Source organism: Capra hircus, chromosome 23 (assembly GCF_001704415.2).
Source record: "Capra hircus breed San Clemente chromosome 23, ASM170441v1, whole genome shotgun sequence".
Taxonomy (NCBI): domain Eukaryota; kingdom Metazoa; phylum Chordata; class Mammalia; order Artiodactyla; family Bovidae; genus Capra; species Capra hircus.
This window is the reverse complement of record NC_030830.1, coordinates 791,841-813,629: the sequence shown is the minus strand read 5'-3', so window position 1 is coordinate 813,629 and position 21,789 is coordinate 791,841. Positions and strand designations below refer to the sequence as shown.

Below are 21,789 nucleotides of genomic sequence, written 5' to 3'. Positions count from 1 at the left end.
GGAGTCGGGGGCCCTCGGCCCGATCCCTCCTGGTCGCCCTGGGCTTCTCAGGAGAGCCGCCGGGCGCGAACGTGGCCTGGGGTTGTGGCTTCCTCTGAACAGGGCGTGGAGGGCGAGGCAGCCCATAGGCACCTCCTGGAGGAGGGCAGGGGGCACCCAGGGCCTGGCGCCTCCGCAGGTCTGGGGAGCGGTGGAGTCAGGGCGCTGGTGCAGTAGACCCTCCGCCTGCTGGCCTGGGGCGGGCAGGAGGCGGCCGTCAGACCTTTGTCCGACTGTGCAACCCTCCTGGAGGACCGCGTGGGTGGGATTGAGCCGCGGGCAGAGGCGCTCATTGTCCTGAGCTTGGAGAAGCCTGCCAGCCAGGCCCTGACAGCTGAACCGCGGGGAGCGGCCACCCCCGCCTGGGAGGGCAGAGCTGGGGGGCGGGGCTCCCGGCAGCCCGCCTCAGAGCAAGAGTTTTCAGGTTTCAGAGCAAAGACGTGTGAGGTACGCACCCCGGGCCATGGGCTGACCCGCCGGTGACTTCAGCTTTTGGAGCCGTGGAATGCAGAGCAAAGACTGAGAACACAGCTGAAGACAGGAAGCGCGGAGATGAGTATCTGCGGTTTCACTGAGCCGCTCTTACCTCCGGAGGCCCCTGCATCCAGCTTCTCTGTCCATGTAGCTTCCCTCGTTGTAAATGTCCTGGCAGTTATGAAGCCGACCTGCAGAACGCTCTAACTTCTCATATGGGTATGCGTTTTCTCTGTCTCGTCCAGTCTGGACAAACCAGTTCCATTTAGACATCCGACCTACTCATTCATGAAGAGAAACCGAGCGTCAGCTACCCCCCGTGATGCCTCAGGAGGGACAGACCGCCGCTGCAGCGTGTGTTCCCCTGGAAGGGGTCCTCCGACCGCCCGCGCGTCTCCCAAAGCCCCCGATCACGTGGGAGGAGCCCCAGAAGCCCTTGGTCTGTAACAGCGAGAGGAGCAGCCCACGTCTGCCCTGGTTCCCGGTCAGGGCAGCTCTGAACACCCTCCCGGCCCCCACCCGCGCGAGAGAGAACCTGTGGTCCTTCCAGGCTCGGGTGGGTCTGCGGGACACTGTAACGCTGGGGGCGCCCCTGAGGAGCCCTCCGGCTCTCGGGGCAAGGGTCCCTGTGGCCCCCTGCCATCGCCGGACAGGCTGGGACAGCCCCGGCCGCTGACCTCCCTTCTTTCCGAGGCTTCCTCACCTCCCTGGGGTCGTCGCAAACCCACCCCCCACACACACTCCATTTAGGCAGCAAAACACACACCACACACTGCTGCTGCTTATTTCAGTGGCAGAGGCCAGGCTCATGACAGAGCCGTCTCTCTCCAAGCAGACATTGATCCGAAAGCTGGGAAGAGCCTCGGAGGCTGCAGACCTTGACGCGGCTTCAGGGACGGCCCGTGCCCGGACGCGTCCCCGGAGCCCGGACGTCCCCGGAGCCCGGACGCGTCCCCGGAGCCTGGATGTGTCTCCCGGGGTGCCCAGCTGAGCGGGCTCCCCCTCCACGCTGGCCTCATAGAGTGCACCTCCAGTCAGTCCACTCCTTCTGAGAGAAGAAAAATATAATTCTTTTAATGCGGCTCACAAAGCTTCTGTGCTTCCGTGGGCCTCAGTGACCCCACCGATGTCGGGGTCAGCGTGAGGACCCCGTGGCCTCTCGGGATCTGCCCTCCTGGGCTGATTCCTGGTGCTCGGGCCTCGGCAAAACTCAGTGACGTGTTGCTAAGAGCATCACATGTTCCCAAACACTTATTTCTAAGTTAATAGTACTTGTTTTACCTTACTGGAAATGTTCTGTTTTAATGTTTGGGTTCCCTTTTCTTCCCCCCATGTCTCTGAAAATATTCACATTTTCTACCTATTTTTTTTAGAATTTAAAATGCAAAGATGTTTTTAAATCACCTTGATAACATATTTTTCAAAGCACTCTGTTAGGGTTTATAAATCTTATACATTTATTTGCTTACCTATGTGCTATTTTAGTATTTTAACAAAAAGCAACAGCATCCTCCTTATTTGGAAGCTAAGCCACAAAGTAACTAAATACTATTTTCATTCAAAGTGAAAAAAAAAAATGTAAACAGATGTTCCCAAGGTTGGTGTTCTCTTTTGAAATAACATTACATGGAAGGGTATTCATAAATACAGCCACATCATAACTGTACCCTCGCATCTTACAGGAACCGAAGTCCCATCCGTTTGTGATGTTAAGAAACAGGTGACAGGTGGCAGCCTCTCCTTGTTCGTCCTGGCCACGTGTAGGCCTGGCACCCGGAGCTTCAGCATCAAGCAGAGATGGGGGCCCCAGGGATGTTTCCTCAGGGTCTGCACACAGTCAGGAGAACATACCCGGGACGACGTGTGTCCCATCCTTTTGAAATGTCCAAGCCACTGATAAGTCTGCACCCAGGACGACGTGTGTCCCATCCTTTTGAAATGTCCAAGCCACTGATAAGTCTGCACCCAGGACGACGTGTGTCCCATCCTTTTGAAATGTCCAAGCCACTGATAAGTGGGACACGTTTTTTTTTTTTTTTGAATGGCCACCTTTAAGCACCCAAGGGTCTCCCCAGGTGGCGCGGAGGTAAAGAACCCTCCTGCCAAGGCAGGAGACGCCACAGACAGAGGGTCAATCCCCGGGTCAGGAAGATCCCCTGGAGGAGGGCATGGCAACCCACCCCAGTGTTCTTGCCTGGAGTATCCCCAAGGGCAGAGGAGCCTGAGGGGCTGCAGTCCGCGGGGGTCACAGAGAGCTGGACCTGGAGAAGAGCGATACAAGTGTGTCACCTGGGAAAGCAGAGACATGCAGCCCACCTCGCCCACCCTGCGCCGCCGTCATAGCCCCTGGGCTTCAGAAGGGACTGTCACCGTCCGTTTTTCATCTTTAAAGGCTTTTAATTCTTTCAGCATGTCCGTATGGTTTTATAAAGCCCCAGATACCGGGCAAATCCCCTTGGTGTTGTAGGACAAGGTTGCTGTTAAAAAATGTTTAGGCTGTTAGCCGCTCCTCAGCGCTGTCATGGCGAGGGGCCCTGGGAACGCTGTTTATGCTGACGCGGGATTGATGGGGCCGGGGTAATGCGGTCGGGTCAGAGGTGCAGCTGCTTAGCCGCGCTCATCAAGCTCTCGAGTTTCACCGCGGTTTATGAGGAGGGTCTGCGGCGATAGCCTCTGGCTGCCCAGCGTGACTGCGTTCGCCTCTGTGATTGAGCGGGATTTAATGGTGGGTGGAGAGGCCCAGGGCAACCCTTGGTCCTGAACGGTGGTCCAGGCAGATCAGGAGGGGCGGCCGCCTGCAGGCAGTGGACAGAGCAGCCCCGCTTCCTCCTGCTCTGCCCCCCACACGGCGGCCCCCCATACCAGCCTCCGGGTGGGGCTGAGGGCAGCCCTTCGTGGGCACTGCCTGTGTCCTCGTCCAGCTGCGCCCTGACCTGCTGGGGCCCCGCTGTGGGGGTGCCCCCAGGACGACTGTGGCCCAGCCAGGGGAGCACTGACCAGGGGCCAAGGTCCACACCGTCGAGGAGAGAAGAGGCTTGTTCACTCTGCTGTCCTCCAGGTCCAGGTTCCAGGGATGCTGCGACCCCGGGAGCGGGGGGCTTTGTGGGCTGATTCCCCTCCACTCCCTCGGTGGGGGTCCAGCCCAGAGGGGGCCCCAGCCCAGGGTCCGGCATCCTGGGACTGCTCGGCAGCTGCTCTCTGCGATCACAGTGGCGCGACGCGGAAAGCTGGCCGCATGTAATCTCCGCTGCCGGGGCCCCTCGAAGGGCTCGTCACTCAGCCCGCGCCTCGCTGCGTGTCCCTGCCCCTCCCCCTCCTCCAGGGGCCTCTGTTCATCGACAGGGGGTCCCGCTCGCAGGCCCACTGTGGCAGAGGGTCCCCCGCGCATCAGGCCAACCAGCTAGAGGAGGGGCGGGCACGGACAGTCACCTGTCGCCCTGCTTCTTGCTTCCCGGCCCCCCAGCCAGGCAGGAAGGCCCCGGTGAGGTGAGCCAGCTGACGGCACCCAGCGCCCTGAGCAACCAGGGTCAGGCACCCAGAGTTCACGTCCCCACCTGCTCCCGGCGTGGCGTGTGGCCTCGGGCAGCCCGCTCAGCTGGCCTGTTTCCTCCTGTGTCCAGTGGTGGTGGCCTTAGGCACGCCGCAGGGCGTCGTGAGGCTCAGTAATTACCACGCATGCAGCGCCCTGAGGACGCGAAGCTGGACGCGTGTTCAGGTGCCTGATGGCCGTCCCCGAGGACTGCTGGGCGCTCCCGGGTGCTGGCCTGTTGGTCACTGCTGACCCCCGGCTCTCACAGCCCCGGCCTGCAGTGCAGTCCACTGCGGGGGGTTCACGACCTGGAAGGATGCCGGTGGGGCCGCTGCCAAGCGCTGGCCGCCCACGGGCTCCTGCCGTTTCCTAGAAGCGGGCTGGGGGGCGCCGCGTCGTGTGCAGGGGGTCACCTTGCCCCCTCGGGTGGCGCTGCTCAGGGGCAGAGTGGAAACCCCCTGCTGGGGCCCTGCGGCTTCCTCAGGCCAAGTCTCAAGGTCAAGACGAGAGCAGAGGGCCGTGCACCATGGCTGATGCCGATCACACGGAGCCCTGGGCCCGGCAGGACAGACGGGAGCCCCCTCACCCGAGTGTCCACAGGAAGCCCTGGGCCCGGCAGGACAGACGGGAGCCCCCTCACACCTGAGTGTCCACACAGAGCCCTGGGCCCGGCTGGACAGACAGGAGCCCCCTCACCCGAGTGTCCACACGGAGCCCTGGGCCCGGCTGGACAGACGGGAGCCCCTCACACCCGAGTGTCCATGCAGCTTGCTGAGAGCTCCGGCACTGCGTGTGAGCGCGTCCGGGTGTCCTCTGTGGCTGTGTCTGTTGCACAAGGACTTCGTGGTGGGCCTGGGCTTTCGCTTTGCTGTCCTGTTGGTGACGTCATGTCACCTGCCTCTCACACTCCAGGGTGGACGCGGGGAGCGGGCAGCTGCGGATCAGACAGGCAGAGTCCGGCGTCTACCCAGCTTCCCTCCCAGACTCTCAGCACAGACACACCATCGTCCCCCGCGTCCTCTGCTTGTCTGGAGAAGCACCCGAAGCATCCGCGGGGTGTCCAGGGTCCCGTCGGCCCTGCGTCTTCTGGGCGGTGGGCGCTGCGAGCCTCGGGATCCACGAGCCCCGCTCCTTCCAGTTCCATGTGAAGACCTTCAGACTCCCCCCAGGCCCTGGAGCCAGCGGCAGGCAGGCTGGGGCTCTGCCATGCACCTCACCGCCGGGACCCTGAGCGGGGCCGCCGCTCGTGAGGCAGGAAGCGTGGGTGTGCGTCGCAGAGACGCATCCTCGAGGTGCTAATTAAGAACTGCATCAGGAACAGGACGGGTCGGGGTGGGGACTGCGCCACCCACCCAGTGGGGCCTGGCCCAGGGCTGGACGGCACCTCAGCTTCAGGGGATGCCCGCTGACAGAGCCGTGCTCACCCACGGCACCCCGCGCTTGTGGCCCCCAGGAGACTCAGCACAGAGTGCAGGCTGGACAGACCGCTCCCTCCCCAGGGGCCCTGGCCAGACACGGACATGTGACTCTGACCAGGCCCTGATACACGTGGGCAGACAGAACGCCCTCGGGCCACACGAGCAGGCATCAGCTTCCCCTTCATTCTAGCTTTGTGTTTAAAGTATTAAGGGCTTTCAACCTTAAAAGAAAGCTAATATAAATATTTTACTTAAATAGGGAAATTCTTCACTTAAAAGGATCCACACACATCTGTCAGCTGAACATGAAGTAGTGCGGTGAGCAGCCTCAGAGCCGGGAAAGGAGAACCAGGGTGTGTGTGCCGGTCCTGCGCCTTGTTAGCTCAGTGGCCAGGCTCTCGGTGCCCCCAGCCTTGAGCTGGACCCTGGGGACACAAGGCTCGGGGCTCAGGCACCACCCGGAGCCCTGGCTCAGGTGTGCCAGCTTCTGCAGGATAAAGGCAAGTTAGTGATTCTGGATAGCAGTGGTTTGTTCATTTCTAAACTGGGTACCGGTGGAGTTTTTGTGGTTAAGTATGTGTAGACTTTGCCATGGTGTAGCCTTTTTCAAGTGTGGAGTCCTGTGGCCTGAACTACCTTCCCAGCCATCACCTCTGTGCTTCTGGAACCCCTTCCTCGCCCAGGACTGACACCCAGTCCCCACTAAGTGATCACTTGCCACTGCCCGCCCCCGCCCCCGAAGCCCACGCCCCCAGCTTCTGTCCCCGTGAACGTGACTCCACGAGGGGCCGCACGTGCGTGGAGTCGGGTAGTGCTTGCCCTTCTGTGTCCGGCTCACTCCTCTGAGCACAGTGTCCCCAGAGTCTGTGCACGTTGTATCCCGGGCCAGGACTCCCGCGCTCTCAGACTCAGTGAAGTTCCGCCCTCCGCACCGACCACGTGTTGCTTATCCACCACCCTTCAGTGAACACTGGGGCTGCTCCCACCTTCTGCCTGTTCTGAGTGATGCTCCTGCGAACACGGGTGTGCAAGTGTCCGTTCAAGACACTTCTTTCAGTTCTTTTGGGTGGACACCAGGAGTGGCAGTAGAGTCGCTGGGTCCTGTATAGAATCTGTTATTTTTTAAGGCGTCTCCTTGCCGTTCTCCACAGCGCCCGCACCATTTCACACTCGCACCAGCAGGGCGCGGGGTCCGGTTTCCCCACATCCTTGCCAGCCCTTGTCATTCTCTGTTGTGTGTGTTTGCTTTTAATGTAACTGTCTGAATGGGAGTGAAGTAGCGTCCCGCGCGGTCTTGACTTGTGCTTCCAACCCTAGTGATGCTGAGCGTCTTTGCATTTGCTCGTTGCCTGTCTCTGTGTCTTCTTTGAAGAGTCGTCTCTGCAAGCCCTCTGCCCGCTTTTCAGTTGGGGAGTGTGGTCTGCTGTTGCTGCGTTGTGGGGGTTCTGAGTTCCTTCCGGGCGTGAGCCCTTTCTCAGACGCACGGTTTGCAAATGTCTTCTCCATTGCAGTAGCTTGTGTCTTCACCCTGTTCATTGTGTCCTTTGAGATCCGGAAGTTTTTACATTTTGACGTCGTCCAGTTTATCTGGTCTTGCCTCTGTTGCTTCTGCTTTTGGTGTCACGTCCGAGGAACTGTTGCCATATCCAGCGTCGCAAATCTTCCCCCTGATGGTTTCTTCCGGCCATCGTGACCACGTGTGCAGCGGGTTCTCTCTGAGGTCTGAGTTCCATTGCATTGGTTTATTCATCTATCTTTGTTCCAGAACCACACAGCTCAGGCTACCACAGCCTCAGTAATAAGTTTTGAAATCAGGAAGTGTGACACTCCCAACTTTGTTCTTCTCTTTAAAGAGTCCTTTGTCTTTTACCAGACCCTTGCGATTTCATATGAATTTTAGGACAGATTCTTATTTCTACAGGAAAAAACACTTCCTTGGGGTTCTAACAGGGGCTGCATTTAGCTGTGTAGACGTCTTTGGTGGTATTTTCCTCTAAACATATTAAATCTTCCAATCCGTGAACATGGGGTGTCTTTCCATATGTTTGTAGCTTTTGCACTTGTTTTTGAAGTCCCGTTATAAATACAGCACCATCTTTGATCATAGAGCAAAGGAAAAATTCATCTTTTTTCCTAGAGTGGGCTAGAGCCAAGTTTGAATGATAAGCAAATTTTCTGAATAAGTCAGAACTGAGATGGGAAGCAACACTGGCTGGCTGAGGGCGTCAGTCAAGGTGATACCTCAAGGGTCAGAGGCGGGAACCATGTCTAAGCAGCTCTTGGACCCCAGGAGACTGACCTGAGTGCGCAGGAGAGTCAGAGCAGCTGAAACCCGGTGGGTCTGTGCGCTGGAGGTGGACTAGATGGTTCGAGGGAGACGCACAAGCCTGCGAGAGCGAGGGGGACGCTTAGACCAGGCAGGTGACCCGGGCAACTGTGGGAGGCGGCCGGGGCAGTGTGTGTGTGTGTGTGTGTGTGTGTGTGTGTCTGTCTGTCTGTGCACCGTCAACACACAGGCAGGGACAGGCTGTGGGTGTGGACGGGAGGCCAGGCCGGCGATGGTGCAGCCCAGGGTCTCTGCTGACACGCGCTCGGGAGGAAGCGCGTGTGCAGCGCCGTGCACGTGACAGGGACAAGGGTGGACATGGGCTCACGGGGCAGCTGGTCTGCCGGCCTGCTGACACCTGGTTGCATCCAGCCCCCCACCTCTCTCCGCTGAAGGCTAACCAGCAGGCCCCAGAGGTCCCCCCGGAATCGTGGGTGCTGAGTCAGGCCTGTGGCCCTAACTGAAGGCCCGAGTGTGTGCCCTTGGCCGGCATGGGCAGAGGCGGAGGCCCCTGCGCCCAGGGGGAGTCACAGGGACCCAGGGCCCAGGGGTGGAGCCCCCGGAGCTCCTCAGAGTGGCCTTCAGGAGGCCATCTCTCTGCCTGTCGGGCCCTCGCCTGCTCGGACTGGAAATGCCGGCGGGGTCGCGTGGGCGGCAGGGGTGGCCGTGCTCAGGAGCCCCCATCAGCCTGGTGTCCTGGGCCTGTCACCAGGCGTCCTCCCCTACAGGACAGGGGTGAGTGCAGATGCAGCGGGAACAGGCCAGGGTGATGTGGGCCACTGGCGTGCGGGGACAGGCTTGGGGCAGCCACTCCCGCTGGACGGAGGAGCCCAGCACGGCCAGCGCCACTCAGACCCCCTCCCAGGGGAGCCCCAAGGGGCTGGGCCTGGATTTCACCCACAGAGGCCAGGCCAGCGGCTTTGGGCCCACCCTCCTGCCCACCCACCCACCCACCCCGGCCCGCCGACCTGGCCCTGCCCCGGAGGGCATGCTCTCCAGAGACCGCGCTCCCTGGAGGGCACGTCCCCCACTGGGTGTTTTCCTGTTCCTTTCACGCGTCCTGTCTTCCATCCTGACAAGACTGTGGTAGCTCTTTAAGGCATCTCTTTAAGAGACGGTGAGTCTGGTGAGCGTTTTCCTCCACTCGTGTGTTATCTGACTTGGTAGGTGAAATGCCAGGGCTGTGTTGGGGTCTCCAGAGCAGTCCTGGGTCTGCCTGGTCACGATGGCGGGGGCACAGCGCCCATGTCCTGGGGGCACCGGGAAGGGTCAGCGCTTCCAAGGGCCTCTTCTGTTTATAGGAAGAGACAGGAGTGTGTCACTGGGCGTGTCCTCGGCTCAGGAGGTGTCCTCGGAGAGACGCTGGGGAGCAGCTCGTCATGTGGGCGACCCCGGAGTCTGCAGCGTGGGCCGGGGCAGATCCCTCAGCCTCAGTCCTCTCCGCACCCCCAAGGACCCTGGGGCCTGGGGGGCCACTGAAGAGCCAGCACCAGATGGGGACCCTCCCCTTAAGGTGGGGCAGGGTCCCAGGCCAGGAGACTGGCCAGAATGCCGGTCCCTGCTTTAAGGCTTTTGAGGGCTCTCTGAAAGATGAGCTGGGAAAACTCTTAGAAAACCCGCGTAAAGAAACAAGACGGCTTAGAGCTATTTTCTTAAAAAGCCATCAGGACCGTGACATCTCAGGGCCATCTCTGAAGCAACATGAATGTCTTTATAGGAAGGATACGAGATACCTGCTTTCAGTCGAAGGAAGAGGTGGTTGGGAAGACTCCTGCGGGTCTGCGGCCCTGGCTGAGAGGGTCCCCGAGGCCTGCGGCCCTGGCTGAGAGGGTCCCCGAGGCCTGCGGCCCTGGCTGAGAGGGTCCCCGAGGCCTGCGGCCCTGGCTGAGAGGGTCCCCGAGGCCTGCGGCCCTGGCTGAGAGGGTCCCCGAGGCCTGTGGTCCTGGCTGGGAGGGTCCCCGAGGTCTGCGGCCCTGGCTGAGACGGTCCCTGGGTCTGGATCCCCGGCCTGACAGGGCAGGAGACACCCTCCGGCCTCTCGGGGAGGTGTGGAGAAGGGCAGGAGCCCCGGACAGCCGCACCTGCTCTGGGGCAGCCTGGCGTCGTGGTGCGGGTCAGGAGTCATTCCTCCAGGATCGTAGTTGGAGGGCCATCTTATTAGGAAGGCCGGAACGCGGTGTTAGCCGTGCTCCTGGAGTGTCTGATGCTGCTGGCCTAGCATGTTACATTTAGAGGCTGAGACATCATCAGATATTCTGACCCCTGAGCTGACCTCTGAAACTGAGTTCTCCCGTCTATTGGGAAGCGAATGGCGTGTCCTTGGGACCCGGGCTGAGCTGAGTCAGAGGACGAGGCTGCGAGCCCCGAGGAGCGCGCGCTTCTCTCCTGCACTTGCTCCTGAGGGGGTGTGGGGTCCTGACTCTGGGGCTGAGGGCGCACGCCTCCCGCGCCGGGGGGCCCAGCCCTGTAACCTGTGAGGAGAGGTGACCGGCCCCTGCACGTGTCATAGACAGGACTAAAAGCTGACACTCGAAGCAAGAATTGTAATTACATTTCGAGATTTTAAAAGGATGCCTCAAAGTTAGGGCACGATCTCTTTATTTCTGATTTTGTACAGTGTTGCCTTTATAGCCCTTAGCCGTGAATTTAGAGCAGTGAATTAGGAGAACTCTGAGAAGACGGTCCATGTCTTAGGTCCTCCCTCAGCAGGGAAATTCAGCGCAGAGGCAGCAGCCAGTGTGTTCTGCAGTCTGTCTACACATAGGCCTATAAAATGCAGCTGCTTTACGGAAACACTTTCATTTAAAATTGTTAATAGTTACGGTGCTTTATCGTTTGGGAGTGGTAATCAGCTCAGTGACCCATGAATTAAAGCATTACCAAGCTAAAGGTTCCAACGATTCTCTGTGCAGCAACTTTGCCTTTTCACTGAGGAGGCAATAAAGGGTCAAGGAAAATCCAACTGCATTTTCTTACCAGGCGTCCGAAACTTCACTGTAACAGCAAGGCGCGCGGGTTATCAGAGCTGACCCTTGCTGTGGATTTCTCCCGTATAAAGTCCGTATCGTGGTGCCGCTGGCTGCAAGGTTAGACTGTACCTCACGGAGCAGCTCTGCACAGAAAGACAAGACAACCCACAGCACCTCCCACAGTGCTGTGCGCTGCTCAGCAGTCAGCCTGAACACGTGAGCCGCTCAGAAGCCCCACGCCGCAGAGAGAGGTCTTCCCCGCTCAGGGTGGGCGCCGTGATGCTCGGGAGGGTAGAGACGTGAGGTTCCCCTCGGAACAAGCACCGCTTAGGTCGTCCCTTCTAAAGAACAATCCTGGGAAAACCTACCAGGAGAGGTGACTGGCCCCGAGCCGTCGCCCACATTTCAGCGCTCCAGGCCTGTTCTCATCAAGTCAGGGCCGAGTGGGGTCAGTCTTGCAGGCAGCTTCCCCTGGGCAGTCGCTGGGGGCAGCACTCATTCAAGGCTGTGGTCGGGGCTGGGACGGACAGACTGCCTTCCCCCGGGGGAGGCCAAAGGCGCTGCAGCCCCACGCTCCCAGGGTTCTGTGGGGGCGCGTCCTGGGGCTCAGGGTGGGTGGGCTGGGTCCGGATGGAGAGCTGTGCCCTCTAAGGGGGAGGGCTTGCCCTGCCCTCCGCGGCCTGAAGTGGGACACCTGATCTTCAGGACTCAGCGCTGACACCCCAGTTGCAGAGCCCTGCCTGTCCCCTGACCCCCCCACCCCTGATGGTCCCCACCAGCAACCCCATGAGTGACCCCAGGTGCTGGCTTGCGTGGTAGCGTCCTGGCCACTCCGTGCGCCCCGTGTCTACCGCTGAGCCTCAGCCGCAGGGGTGTTCCCAACCAGGCCCTTCACCCCCTGGGACGCCGGCTCGAAGCTGCCTGTGTTCCCGCCCACACAGACGGAGGGGCCCCAGTGCCGCTCTGACCCCCTGCGAGCAGCCCAAGCTCAGAGTTTCCTGCCCCAGCTCTGCAAGCAAGGCCGGCCCCGCGCCCACCCGGCCTTCCTCTGCCAGCCCTGGGGGGTCGAGCAGCACTTTTCTGTCAGGAACTCAAGCAGGGTAGGGGTAGGTCGCTGGTAGTGGTGAGTCAGGGCAGCTCCACTTGCCCAGAGGCCCCTCTGCAGGCTGACAGCTTGGAGCCAGGCTGAGCACCTCTGACCTCTCCTGTCCGGGGGCCGCACGGAGCCCCAGCCTGCCGGGAACCTCCTCATGGTCCCGCTCAGTCGCCCATGATCCTGAGAAGAGTCCGAGCTACACTCGGGGGGAAGCAGCAAAACCGGCGAGAGCAGAGGCCCCCTGTCTGTCCTCCCAAACCCCAGAGACCCAGGACCTTCAGAGGAGGCATCGCTGGGCCAAGGCGGGCCGCGGTCTGTGCCGACAGGTGGTGTGGGCTTGCTGTGGCCGGAGTCCTGGACCACCACCCCAGCCCCCGAGAGGCTCTCGCCCGCCTCGGCCCCCCTTTCCGGGGTCTGTTTGCAGACACGTCAGAGGAGATGCGGCTCCTGCCCGGAGATCTGACCCAGTTAGTGCACCGGAGCAACACTCGGAGGTCGGACGCTCGTGCAGGAGGAGGCCGGCCCCTGGCTTCCTGGACGCTTCTGAGCACCTCTTGGCCCCTTGGTTACTGAGGATGACGGCTCGTCTTAGACGGGGTGCACACTCTGGGAACATGACTCTTGCACAGCAGGGTCCCAGGAGGGGCCTGTGGGGTCACATGACCCAGATGATCCCGCCCTGTGACCCGCGATTCCTCCCGTGTGGGCACAGCTGGCATTTTCAGATGACTCTCACAGGCACTGAAGCACTCAGGCAAGCTGGCAGAGGGCAACACAGGCTCCTGTTTTCTCTCGGCCGCGGGTGGCACGCAGCTCGGACCCCAGCCTCAGCGGCGACAGCCACTCTGGCTGCAGACAGCCTCTGCCGGGATTGCAGGACAGCCAGCCACACTTGGAATTGCCACCAAAGAAAGCTTCCATCAAAGTCAGCCTGATTATTTTCCACTGCGTTTTCCTGAAAGGATGTTATGAGTTTCTAGATGTTTGGTAGCTGGCGATAAATCAGGCTTTTATGATGTCATGTGAAAGGTCCCCCCCTTCCTCCTGCTGTAGCTGCAGGCTGAGAGGACGTGTCGGCCGGATGCGTGGACACCGCTGGCTTAACCCTCTGTGCGCTTGGGCTGGGCACGGCGAGGCTGCCTGTTGGTGGGGCGTGGATGGTGCTGCGGGCCTGCCTCCCTGAATGCCCCACATGGCCACGCGGCTTTGCTTCCGAGGGCCTGGGCCCCACGGTGGGAGCTCCCCAGAGGCCAGGGTGTCGCCAGCTCCTCTGTGCTTTGCCCCCCAGACACGTGTGCAGACTCTGGGGCCGTCTCTCTGCCCCCAAGACCCAAGGGCTCTGCGTGCGCTTCTCTCTTCATCAAATCACTGAGAATATCACCACTCCAAGAAGGAGCCCCCACTGTTCTTCAAGCCCCCACTCCTCCTAGGCTTCTGCCCTGCGCCCCCCATGGCTTATTCACACATCCCGCCCCCTTGACTGGCCCTCCTGCTGACCCCGAAGCTCAGGACAAGGCTTCCTCATGACCACTGCTGCGCCCCCAGCGTCCGAGACAGTAAAGGTTTGGGAACAGCCAACAGCGGGTGAGATGGTTACAATAATTGGGGGGAATTAAATATTAAATCGGTTACCATGATTCACACATTGTGATCTAAAGACTGAAGTTTGGTTGGGATGCAAGTCAAAGTGGCAGGAGTATAGAAGCAAAGCCGTGAGACACGCTCGAGGGCGGCAGCGCCACCCCTGAAGCCACCGCGGGAGGCTGGGAGCACCGCCGTCCCCGCCGAGGTGCCGACCGGTGGCCGGCTGCCGCCGTGAGCTGTGGCCACCCAGGACCCTGACCCTTGCGCAGCCTTGCCTGGCGGGCGGTGTTCTCCCCGCTTCACAGACTGAAACCCTGAGTCTCAGGGATGTTGAGGGACTCCCCCAGGGCCACAGGGCTCCGAGGCTGAGCCGCAGAGGCAGCCGGGTCTCCCCAGGGGTTTGTGCGCAGTCAGGTCTGAGGAACTTTTGGTCTTGAGATACAAGGTGTGTGCGGCAAAACGCACAGATCCGGAGGGGGCAGACCCGCGCTTTGGCGAGCGCACACCTTCTGTGCCGCCGCCCTCCCTGCCCACCGCCGGCCCTCGGTGGCGTTCCCAGCACCTCCAGTTCCGTTGCTGGGACAGAACCTCCCACGTAGTGGACTGTGAGCGAGATTCTGGCCATCTGGTCACCTGGCGCCGCAGCACGCTGTTGGTCCCACTGCTCAGCTTCGTCAGTGTTGCTCAGAGCGCTCTGCCCCTCAGACGACACATTCTCGCCGTGTCTTCTGGACGGGCTCGTCCTGCGGGGGCCCTGCGTCTTCCGGTCCAGTGCCCGACCCCCAGGGGGCTTCATGACACTTGTCAAGTTGTCGGGTTTAAGCGTCTCTGTGGCCGTGTTTGGGGAGGGCTTCTATTTCTCTTACAAAGACAGAAAAGGAGAGACCGCAGGTAACCGGGCAGCGTGGCCGCCTCTCAACTGGTAAACCTGCCACTGCCGGGAAAGCGAAGGAACGGGCAGCCGGAGGCCCGACGTCCGTCCCCACGCGCGCCGTCCACCACGCCTCTCAGGAACCTTACTAACAAGCGTCGGGGCAGTTGTCCTAAGCTCGCCTCAACTCAGAGACTCCCCAGAGAAACAGCCGAAAAGCAGGAGTGTGGATGTGGTCTACGGCTGGGCGAGGCCCAGCATTTCTTTGGAAGCCATTGAGGGAACGCACGCTGGCCTGAGTGCCATGCCATTTCTGCTGGGGGTGAGAAGGAGGGGGCGGGAGGGTTACGTGATCGGGGTTCCTTGAAATCGGGTCGGTTGATGTGCTCTTCAGATTGAGAAAAACCCTAAGGAAGGGCCTCCTATCCGTGTTCTAGGTGCACCCCTGTGTCCACAATACTCATTAATGCCGTGCTGTGCTCAGGTGCTAAGTCGTGGCCGATTCTTTGCGACCCCATGGACTGTCGCCCACCAGGCAGGAATACTGGAGTGGGTTGCCACGCCCTCCTCCAGGGGACCTTCCAGGCCCAGGGATCGAACCCATCTCTCTCATGCCTCCTGCAACAGCGGGCGGCTTCTTTCCCCCTCGCGCCACCTGAGAAGCCCACATGCGTTAGTGCTGATCGGGGGCATGGAGGGGGCGGGTGTCTAGGGCCCAGTAGGTCCCCTCACAACAGGGAAGGAAACGGTCTTCCTCTGCGGGTGCGGGTCCCTGGTGGCCGGCCTCGGCCTGCTTGCTGAGGGGTGCCCCAACCTTGCGTCAGAACACAGAGCCGGCCTTCGACCCCCGGGTGCTTGTCAGGTGCTTCCGTGCCCAGGAAAGGGGCCTCCTGAAGCAGATCCAGGATCTCCTGAGTTGCGTTTTGATCGTCTCAAGGTTTAATCGGCTTGTGTACGTGCAGCACTCGGAGGGTAAAATGGCCTCAATGGTGGAGGCAGAGCCGCCCAGCCTCGTGCCCCAGGGGCCACCAGCCAACAGCGCCACAGCCCCTCTAATCGCCCACTTAAAGGCGCTTTATCTCCTTTCCGCGGGCTTTGTGTCACCTCCTACCAGCCTGGGTAATCTTCACACCCTCGACCCAGTTATTAACAGTAACCAGTCATTTCCGACAAAGATGCTGCTGGCTTTGAAGCCTGGGATGTGCTGAGCTCACCGACAATCTTATCTCCCTCTTGTGAACCAGCCCTATGTTGCCACCTCCAGCAGCCCCACCTCCGCCGCTCAGAGTGATCGTCAGGGAGGGCGTCAGGGTCCAGAGGCTCCCACGGCAGGACTGACCGAGCTCTGCTGGGGCTGTCAGCCCTGGTAGCACCTCGGATCCCGGAGGACAGCCGACAGAGAAGGGAGCGGGCCGGGGCGGGGAGGAGGCGCCTCGCCAGGGTGTGCGCGGCCATGCTCACCCCCAGCCTCACCAGCGCTTTCAGAGCATCCTGGGCGCAGTCAGCTTCTGGGCACAGCTTCGAGAAAGTGGGTTCAGGGGCTTCCCTGGGGGTGCGGTGGTAGAGGGGCCTCCTGCCGAAGCAGGAGGTGTGGGTTCAATCCCCGGGTCGGGGAGATCCCGCCACGTGTCGCAGAGCAGCTAAGCCTGCACGCCACAATGGAGCCCGTGCTCTGCACCAGGATGCCTCCACCACAGTCAGAGGGCAGGCCTGCACCCCAACGAGGACAGCGCAGCTGAAAACAAGAGAGACACCGGGCGCAGACTGAGCCCGGGTGAGCCAGGCCCGGAGGCGGGTGGGCTGGCCTCTCTGGGGCCCACTCCTCTGCCCTGGGAGGGCATGTGACTGTGAGGGGGCGCCCGGGGCTGGCATCGGGGACAGAAGCCAGCCTGGGTACTGGGCATGTGTCCACTCTGCGAGGAGAGGGCCCCCGTCCTCACCTCAGCCTGAAAGGACTTGCTCTACGTTTGCTCAAGCTCTGTTTCAAAGGAACTTGGTGTGCTTCATCCCGTATTCCCCTGTAACAATCGTCTGTCGGCCTCTCCCCTCCGTCCTACCCACGTTTCTCTTTCTGCTAACCGCATTTTCAAAATACAAACGAAAATAGACATCTCTACGTAGGCTGCACTATAAATGCTGTTAATTGGGTTCTCCATTTATAAAGCGAATTCTTTTTCTGTTTACCACCAAAGGCTTTATTTACAAATTTAGAAGTGGACCTGTCAGGAAGTCCCTGTTCTCATTCATTTTTCCAGAAATCTCTGCGTGCGGGGTAGATGTCTTCACCCATGTCTGGGGTGCACCTGGAGGTAGCCTTGCAGGCCTGGGTTTGGTAGCTCTCAGGAGCTCATTCCAAACGACAAATCCTGGTTCCCACCCCGGAAGCTTCCTGGGGACCCGCTCAGGCGCCGCCTCCCCCCCCAAGCCCTGGGGCTGGGACTGCCTGTCCCGAGGCCCCGCCCGCAGTCCCCAGCAGAGGTGCCGGTGTCTCTGGGCGGGCCGCTCTCTCTGCCCCACCGGCTGCCCCGTATCTCCAGGGTCAGAGGTGGCAGGGCGGCGCTGAGGACTGGATTTCCCCGCGGGAGAGCCCAGCATTGTTCAGGGCCCGACGGCAGCCCGCTGACGGACTGCCCCTCTGAGGCCGCTTCCTGAGCAGACCAGACGCCTCGCCTCGTCTCTTATCAGCCCTGACGTTAGAGGGGAGGCTGGGCTTCAGCTCCGTGGGTGCCGACGGCGGGGGTCCTGGGGGTGAGGAGCTCCCTGCGCTGCGCTCCCCGCCTCTCTGGGAAGGGTCACAGCTAAGGACTGGAGAGCAGGAGGCGCTGAACCTGCCCCCGGGAGGCAGGCTCTCCTGCGGGCTCCCTGAGGGAAGGTCCCGCTTGGCCCTTTTCCTCGTTCCCGCTGACTCTCAGCTGCACGTCTCCAGCCAGACTGGGCCAGCGCTGCCCATTGCTGTTGTCCTGAGCAGTTCCGTCTTTCTAAAAAGGAGCATTTCCCCGAGAGGAAGGCGTTAGCATCGAGTTACAGGAGGAGCCAGATTCAGTGGCATTCTTTTATTCCCTGGGAGCCGCAGCCATTCCTCGGTTCTGCTTTTTTAAGCAAAGTGGAAGGAAGCTGCTCAATGTGGAGCAGTCCCCACGCTCGGCTCTTAGGCCCTGGAAGGTGGCTCAGCCTCAGCGGTCCAAGTCGTCTGGGCCCCTTCTCAGTCGCAGGCTGGAGCCCAGCTCTTCCTCTCACGCTGTGGCGCCTAACAGCCTCCTGCCCAAAGAGCGCCCACCCTTAGCTGTCTCTCCACCTAAACGGATGCCCTTCGGAAAGCCTACAGACAGCCCTGTTAAGGAGACACACCACTTGACAATAAAATGATGTTAACTTTCATATGAAAAATCTTCCTAATGTAACTTCAGTGAAAGAGCGAGAGAAAAGAAATGGGAGTACGAACTTTAAAAAGAAATGTGATAGACTTTGCCTAACGGCTTCCCCGGGTGATTTTCAGGAAAGTGGGTGGGCAGCCAAGGGCTTAATGTGCTGAATAATGACCGGAGCACAGGGGAAAGGAGGGAGGCCACCCGTTGGAGGTGGGTCCTCATCCTGGCAGAGAAGAGACGCCCCCGGGTGCAGAGAGTGGCCTGGTGAGGTGGCGGCCGGCAGCGCAGGCCTGCTCTCCCAGCTCTGTGCTGACTGCTGGGGGCTCAGGAACTGGCCTAATGACTTTTCCAGGATCTGGCCTGGCCCTTTATCACTTCACTGTAACAAGGACAGAAACCAGGAAAGCCAGAAAAATCACTGCAGCAAAACGCGCTTCCTCCCTGCGTCGATTTGCCGCTCTGCCCACGGGCGCTCGGGCCCTAGGCCTCCAGGCTGGACCCGGCCGTCGGAGGACGAGCCCTGAAGGTGGCCCCGGAGTCTGCGGACCCGGAAGAGCGGGGCGTCTGCACAGGGGCGTCTGTGCCGCCCCGCCGCTGGGACCCGCTCAGCCAACCCTAATTGAATCCGACAAGAATAAATCACAGGCTGAAACTGCAGTGCTCACCTAAGGAGCAGCCGTGGAAACAGGAGGACACCCAGAGCGGAGCTCAGGAAACGTGGTCTTCACGTAGAAATGCCTCACATTCTTCCCAGAGCGGTCCTGTCTCCCTTCTAAAGGGAAGGCCAGACCACCCAGCGCACAGCGTGCATTTGGGAAACTGTGCATAAAATCATCACGTCCCTTCAACTCCAGCCGCTGCTGTCAGACTAAGGCTTCAAGCCTGTAAATAAAGGAGGAGCTGAACTGTCAGAAGAGAAGCAGAGAGCAGGACACACGGCTGGCTCCCCGCCTGTCCTCAGAGCCGCTCCCACGCAAGTGGGGAGCGTTAGGGCTGGGAAGGACGCTGAGCCGGCCCCCGGCCTGGGCCCCACACTCCCTCCCCGCGGGCCAGCCTCGTGTACCCCAGCCCGGGCCCCAAACCTTGGGGCCCAGCTGTTTACCTTTTCTGTAACGGACTCACTGGGGACAAGCAGGAAAGCCCCTCAAGAGGGGCTGAGTATAAAACAAGCCGGGTGTCCCTGTCTTCCCTAGAGGGGGCCGGTCTAGGTGTCGGCTCGGACACAGCAGCTGGCGTCCAGAGCCGACGTTTTGTTTTAATGGAACCTCATCCTTTTCCTTCACAAGATCTCTCGGTCTAATTAAATTTCAGGGAGACAGCGCCTTGGCAGAGGCGAAAGCTAGCTGCTGGGCTGGAATGTGGGAGCTGGGCTCAGAACTGCATTGGGAAGCTTTACTGGTGCGTCTCTGGTTTCAATGAGACCCTCGCACGGTAGCACGTCTGTTTCTGAGCTTTTGAAAGCCATTTTTCTTCTTCCTTAATTGTAGTTCCCTACGTGTTTTTAGATTAGGAGCTGCTTGTAGGAAAATACAGGAATCAGAGCTGCAATGCCGAGCGCCCTTCCCGAGCCTCCTGCAGCCAGGCGAAGTGGCACAGGGCTCGGGGCCCTGCACCCTCACAGAGCTGGCGGCGTGGCAGGTGCGGGACCGGCCGGCGGCGGCCCGCCCCCTCCCGCAGCCGAGCCTGACCGCCGTGGGGCCTGGGGCTCTGCTTCACAGCTCCCGCTGGGGACACAGACAGAATGCATGTCTTTGTGTGACTCTCTTCTCCAGCAGAAGTAGCCTCGAAGTCTAGACACGTTTACTCGGGGAGAGGAGAGAAAAATAAATTCACTCGTTTTCCCGCATTTATTTCCGGCTCCATGTAGCCCTGTGTTAAACTGCTGATCAGTAACACCTGCCCCTACTTTTCCTGAGGACCCTGCACATGGACTTTCAGGGCCAGCAGAAGTAACTTGCTTGACTGTTATTAATGCTGGAGGCCAGGGCAGCCCTTCAGTGGAGCCCTTTGGGAGCTTGCTTGAGCCCAGCCTGGATGTGGGGCTGGGTGTTGGAGAGGCACCAGAAGGGCCATGCTGGAACAGCCCCCGGCAGACGGTGCCGACGTGGGGCCAGGCCGCCCCTGCGTCTGCCTGTGTGGATCCACCTTCCAGAGCCTGAGTTGACTGACGTGGGGCAGAAACGTTTCAGCTGCAGCTTGAGCATCCGTTAGGCTCCTCGCTGTGGTGGTTTGAGGCTGTCCTTCAGTACTCAGTGTGGCTGGGAGAATGTCTTCCCTGGGGCGTGGGGTGCTCACGCAGCCTGGTCTATTTCAGAGCCCCTCTCTCTCCTTTTTCTTCCCTCTCTCTCTTCTCCCTCCTTCTGCCCTCACTTTCTTTTTGGAAGCATCTTGAAATTCTCATTTCTCATCCTCCCATCCATCAGTCGTGGGCAGGGGGCTCCGCTGGGCCGGGTGGGCGGGCCCTCTCCACTCTCCCCGGTTCCCTTCCCAGGCAGTCCAAGCAAGGCAACCCGGAGGGTCTCAGCCCCTCCCCGTCCAGGGAGGCCCAGCAGGGACCGGTTGAGTCATCGTGTCCTCTTTTATGTGTTTTTATATTTTGATAAGACCCTGTCAGCTGGGGAGAGAAACTCCCCACTGCGCAAATGAGCCGCGTGGGACCAGGGGCAGGGAAGGGGCAGAGGAGCCGGGGCCCTGGGTCGGGGGAGTTGGGGCTGGGGGCAGCGAGAAGCAGCCCTTAGATTAGCAGTTCCGAGGAAGGGAGGGACCCACAGAATACCCTGGACCTCAGCTCTGAGGGCGGCAGTGGGGGTCAGTAAAGAGGGGGCGGCTCAGAGGCCGGTTCCTGCAGGTCAGGTGTTGGGCGAGGGGCTGTGAGAGCAAGGAGAGGGAGCTGGGGCAAGCAGGGGAGGGGAGGGAGGGGGCAGGAGGGAGGGAGGGGAGGAGAAAGGGAGGAGAGGGGGAGGGGAGGGGAGAAGGAGGGCGGGGGGAGGGAGGGAAGGGGCTTGGAGGGGGAGGGGAAGGGGCTTGGCTGGGAGTGGGGAGGGGAGAGGAGCCGGGAAGCAAGCACCGTCCCCTCTCCTCCGAGAGGCCCACAAGGCCTTCAGAGTGCGTCCCTGGGGCGGGACTCGGGGCTGCAGCGGGGACCCGCCCAGCTGCGCCTGCAGGAGCCGTGGGGCCGCGGGTGACTGGGCCGAGGCCGCCACCGCCTGCCGACCGTGCGCCCGGTCCCGCCCGCAGGACTTTCTGCAGGGAGACTGCTCCAAAGCCAGGCAGAAGCTCAGCTGGAAGCCTCGGGTCGCCTTTGATGTGAGTCTCCGGGGCGGGAGGGGCCCCGGGGGTGAGGGGGTTCTGGGGGCCGGGGTGGGCGAGGGGGGCCGGGGTGGGCGAGGGGGGCCGGGGTGGGCGAGGAGGGCCCGGGGGCCGAAGGCCGGGGCTCCCCCTGACCCACGCCCTGCCCGCAGGAGCTGGTGCGAGAGATGGTGGAGGCCGACGTGGAGCTCATGAGGACCAACCCCAACGCCTGAGCGCCCGGCTGTGCCGTGCCGGGACCCAAGCTGGCCGAGGTTTGCGGCAGGCGGGAAGGGCCCGGCCGATTCCCTTTCCTCCTCCGATCAGTTTTGGAATCAGATGTTTTAATCACTTACTCACTTCACTTGAAATTATATCCCAGACAACTGAAATTGTGGGGCTTTCAAATGGTTTTTCTCTTTTCTTATTAAAATGAGCCTTTCTCTTAATCAGCATTAACACAGTCACTGTGGATACTGTCTCAAAGTTATAAAAGCATCAACTGTAAGGACCCCAAACAAAAAGTCACCCAAATCCATGCCTTGGAGTGGTCTCGGGCCTGAGCCTGCCGGGCCGCACGCCCTCCTGAGTCTGAGCGGCGACACTGCCGTCCCCTCCTGGTGACAATAAGCCGCTCTGTGCAGCCAGTCTGGAAACCCAGGTCCTGCAGAAAGGCGGCATTCACAGCAGCTCTGGTCTACAGCTATAATTAGAACCCACAGGGCTCCCACCATCTCAAAAGAAGGCTTGAGAAACAGGGAGGGTTAGAAGAAACTTGAAGGAAGGTAAATATTGCTGGAACATTCCAGGCCAGGCCCCTGGGTGAC

At 60.6% G+C, this 21,789-nt stretch overlaps 1 protein-coding gene across 3 annotated transcripts in view; it reads left to right on the top strand.

Moving 5' to 3' along the window:
- GMDS (GDP-mannose 4,6-dehydratase) overlaps nucleotides 1–21,427 on the top strand; it is a 425,099-nt gene extending 403,672 nt beyond the window's left edge. For all 3 annotated transcript variants that reach the window (XM_018038954.1, XM_018038955.1, XM_018038953.1), the window contains exons 10-11: nucleotides 20,912–20,980; nucleotides 21,136–21,427. In XM_018038954.1, coding sequence (XP_017894443.1) covers nucleotides 20,912–20,980; nucleotides 21,136–21,198 — 132 coding nt within the window. In that variant the 3' untranslated portion in view covers nucleotides 21,199–21,427. The remainder of the gene's footprint in view (nucleotides 1–20,911; nucleotides 20,981–21,135) is intronic.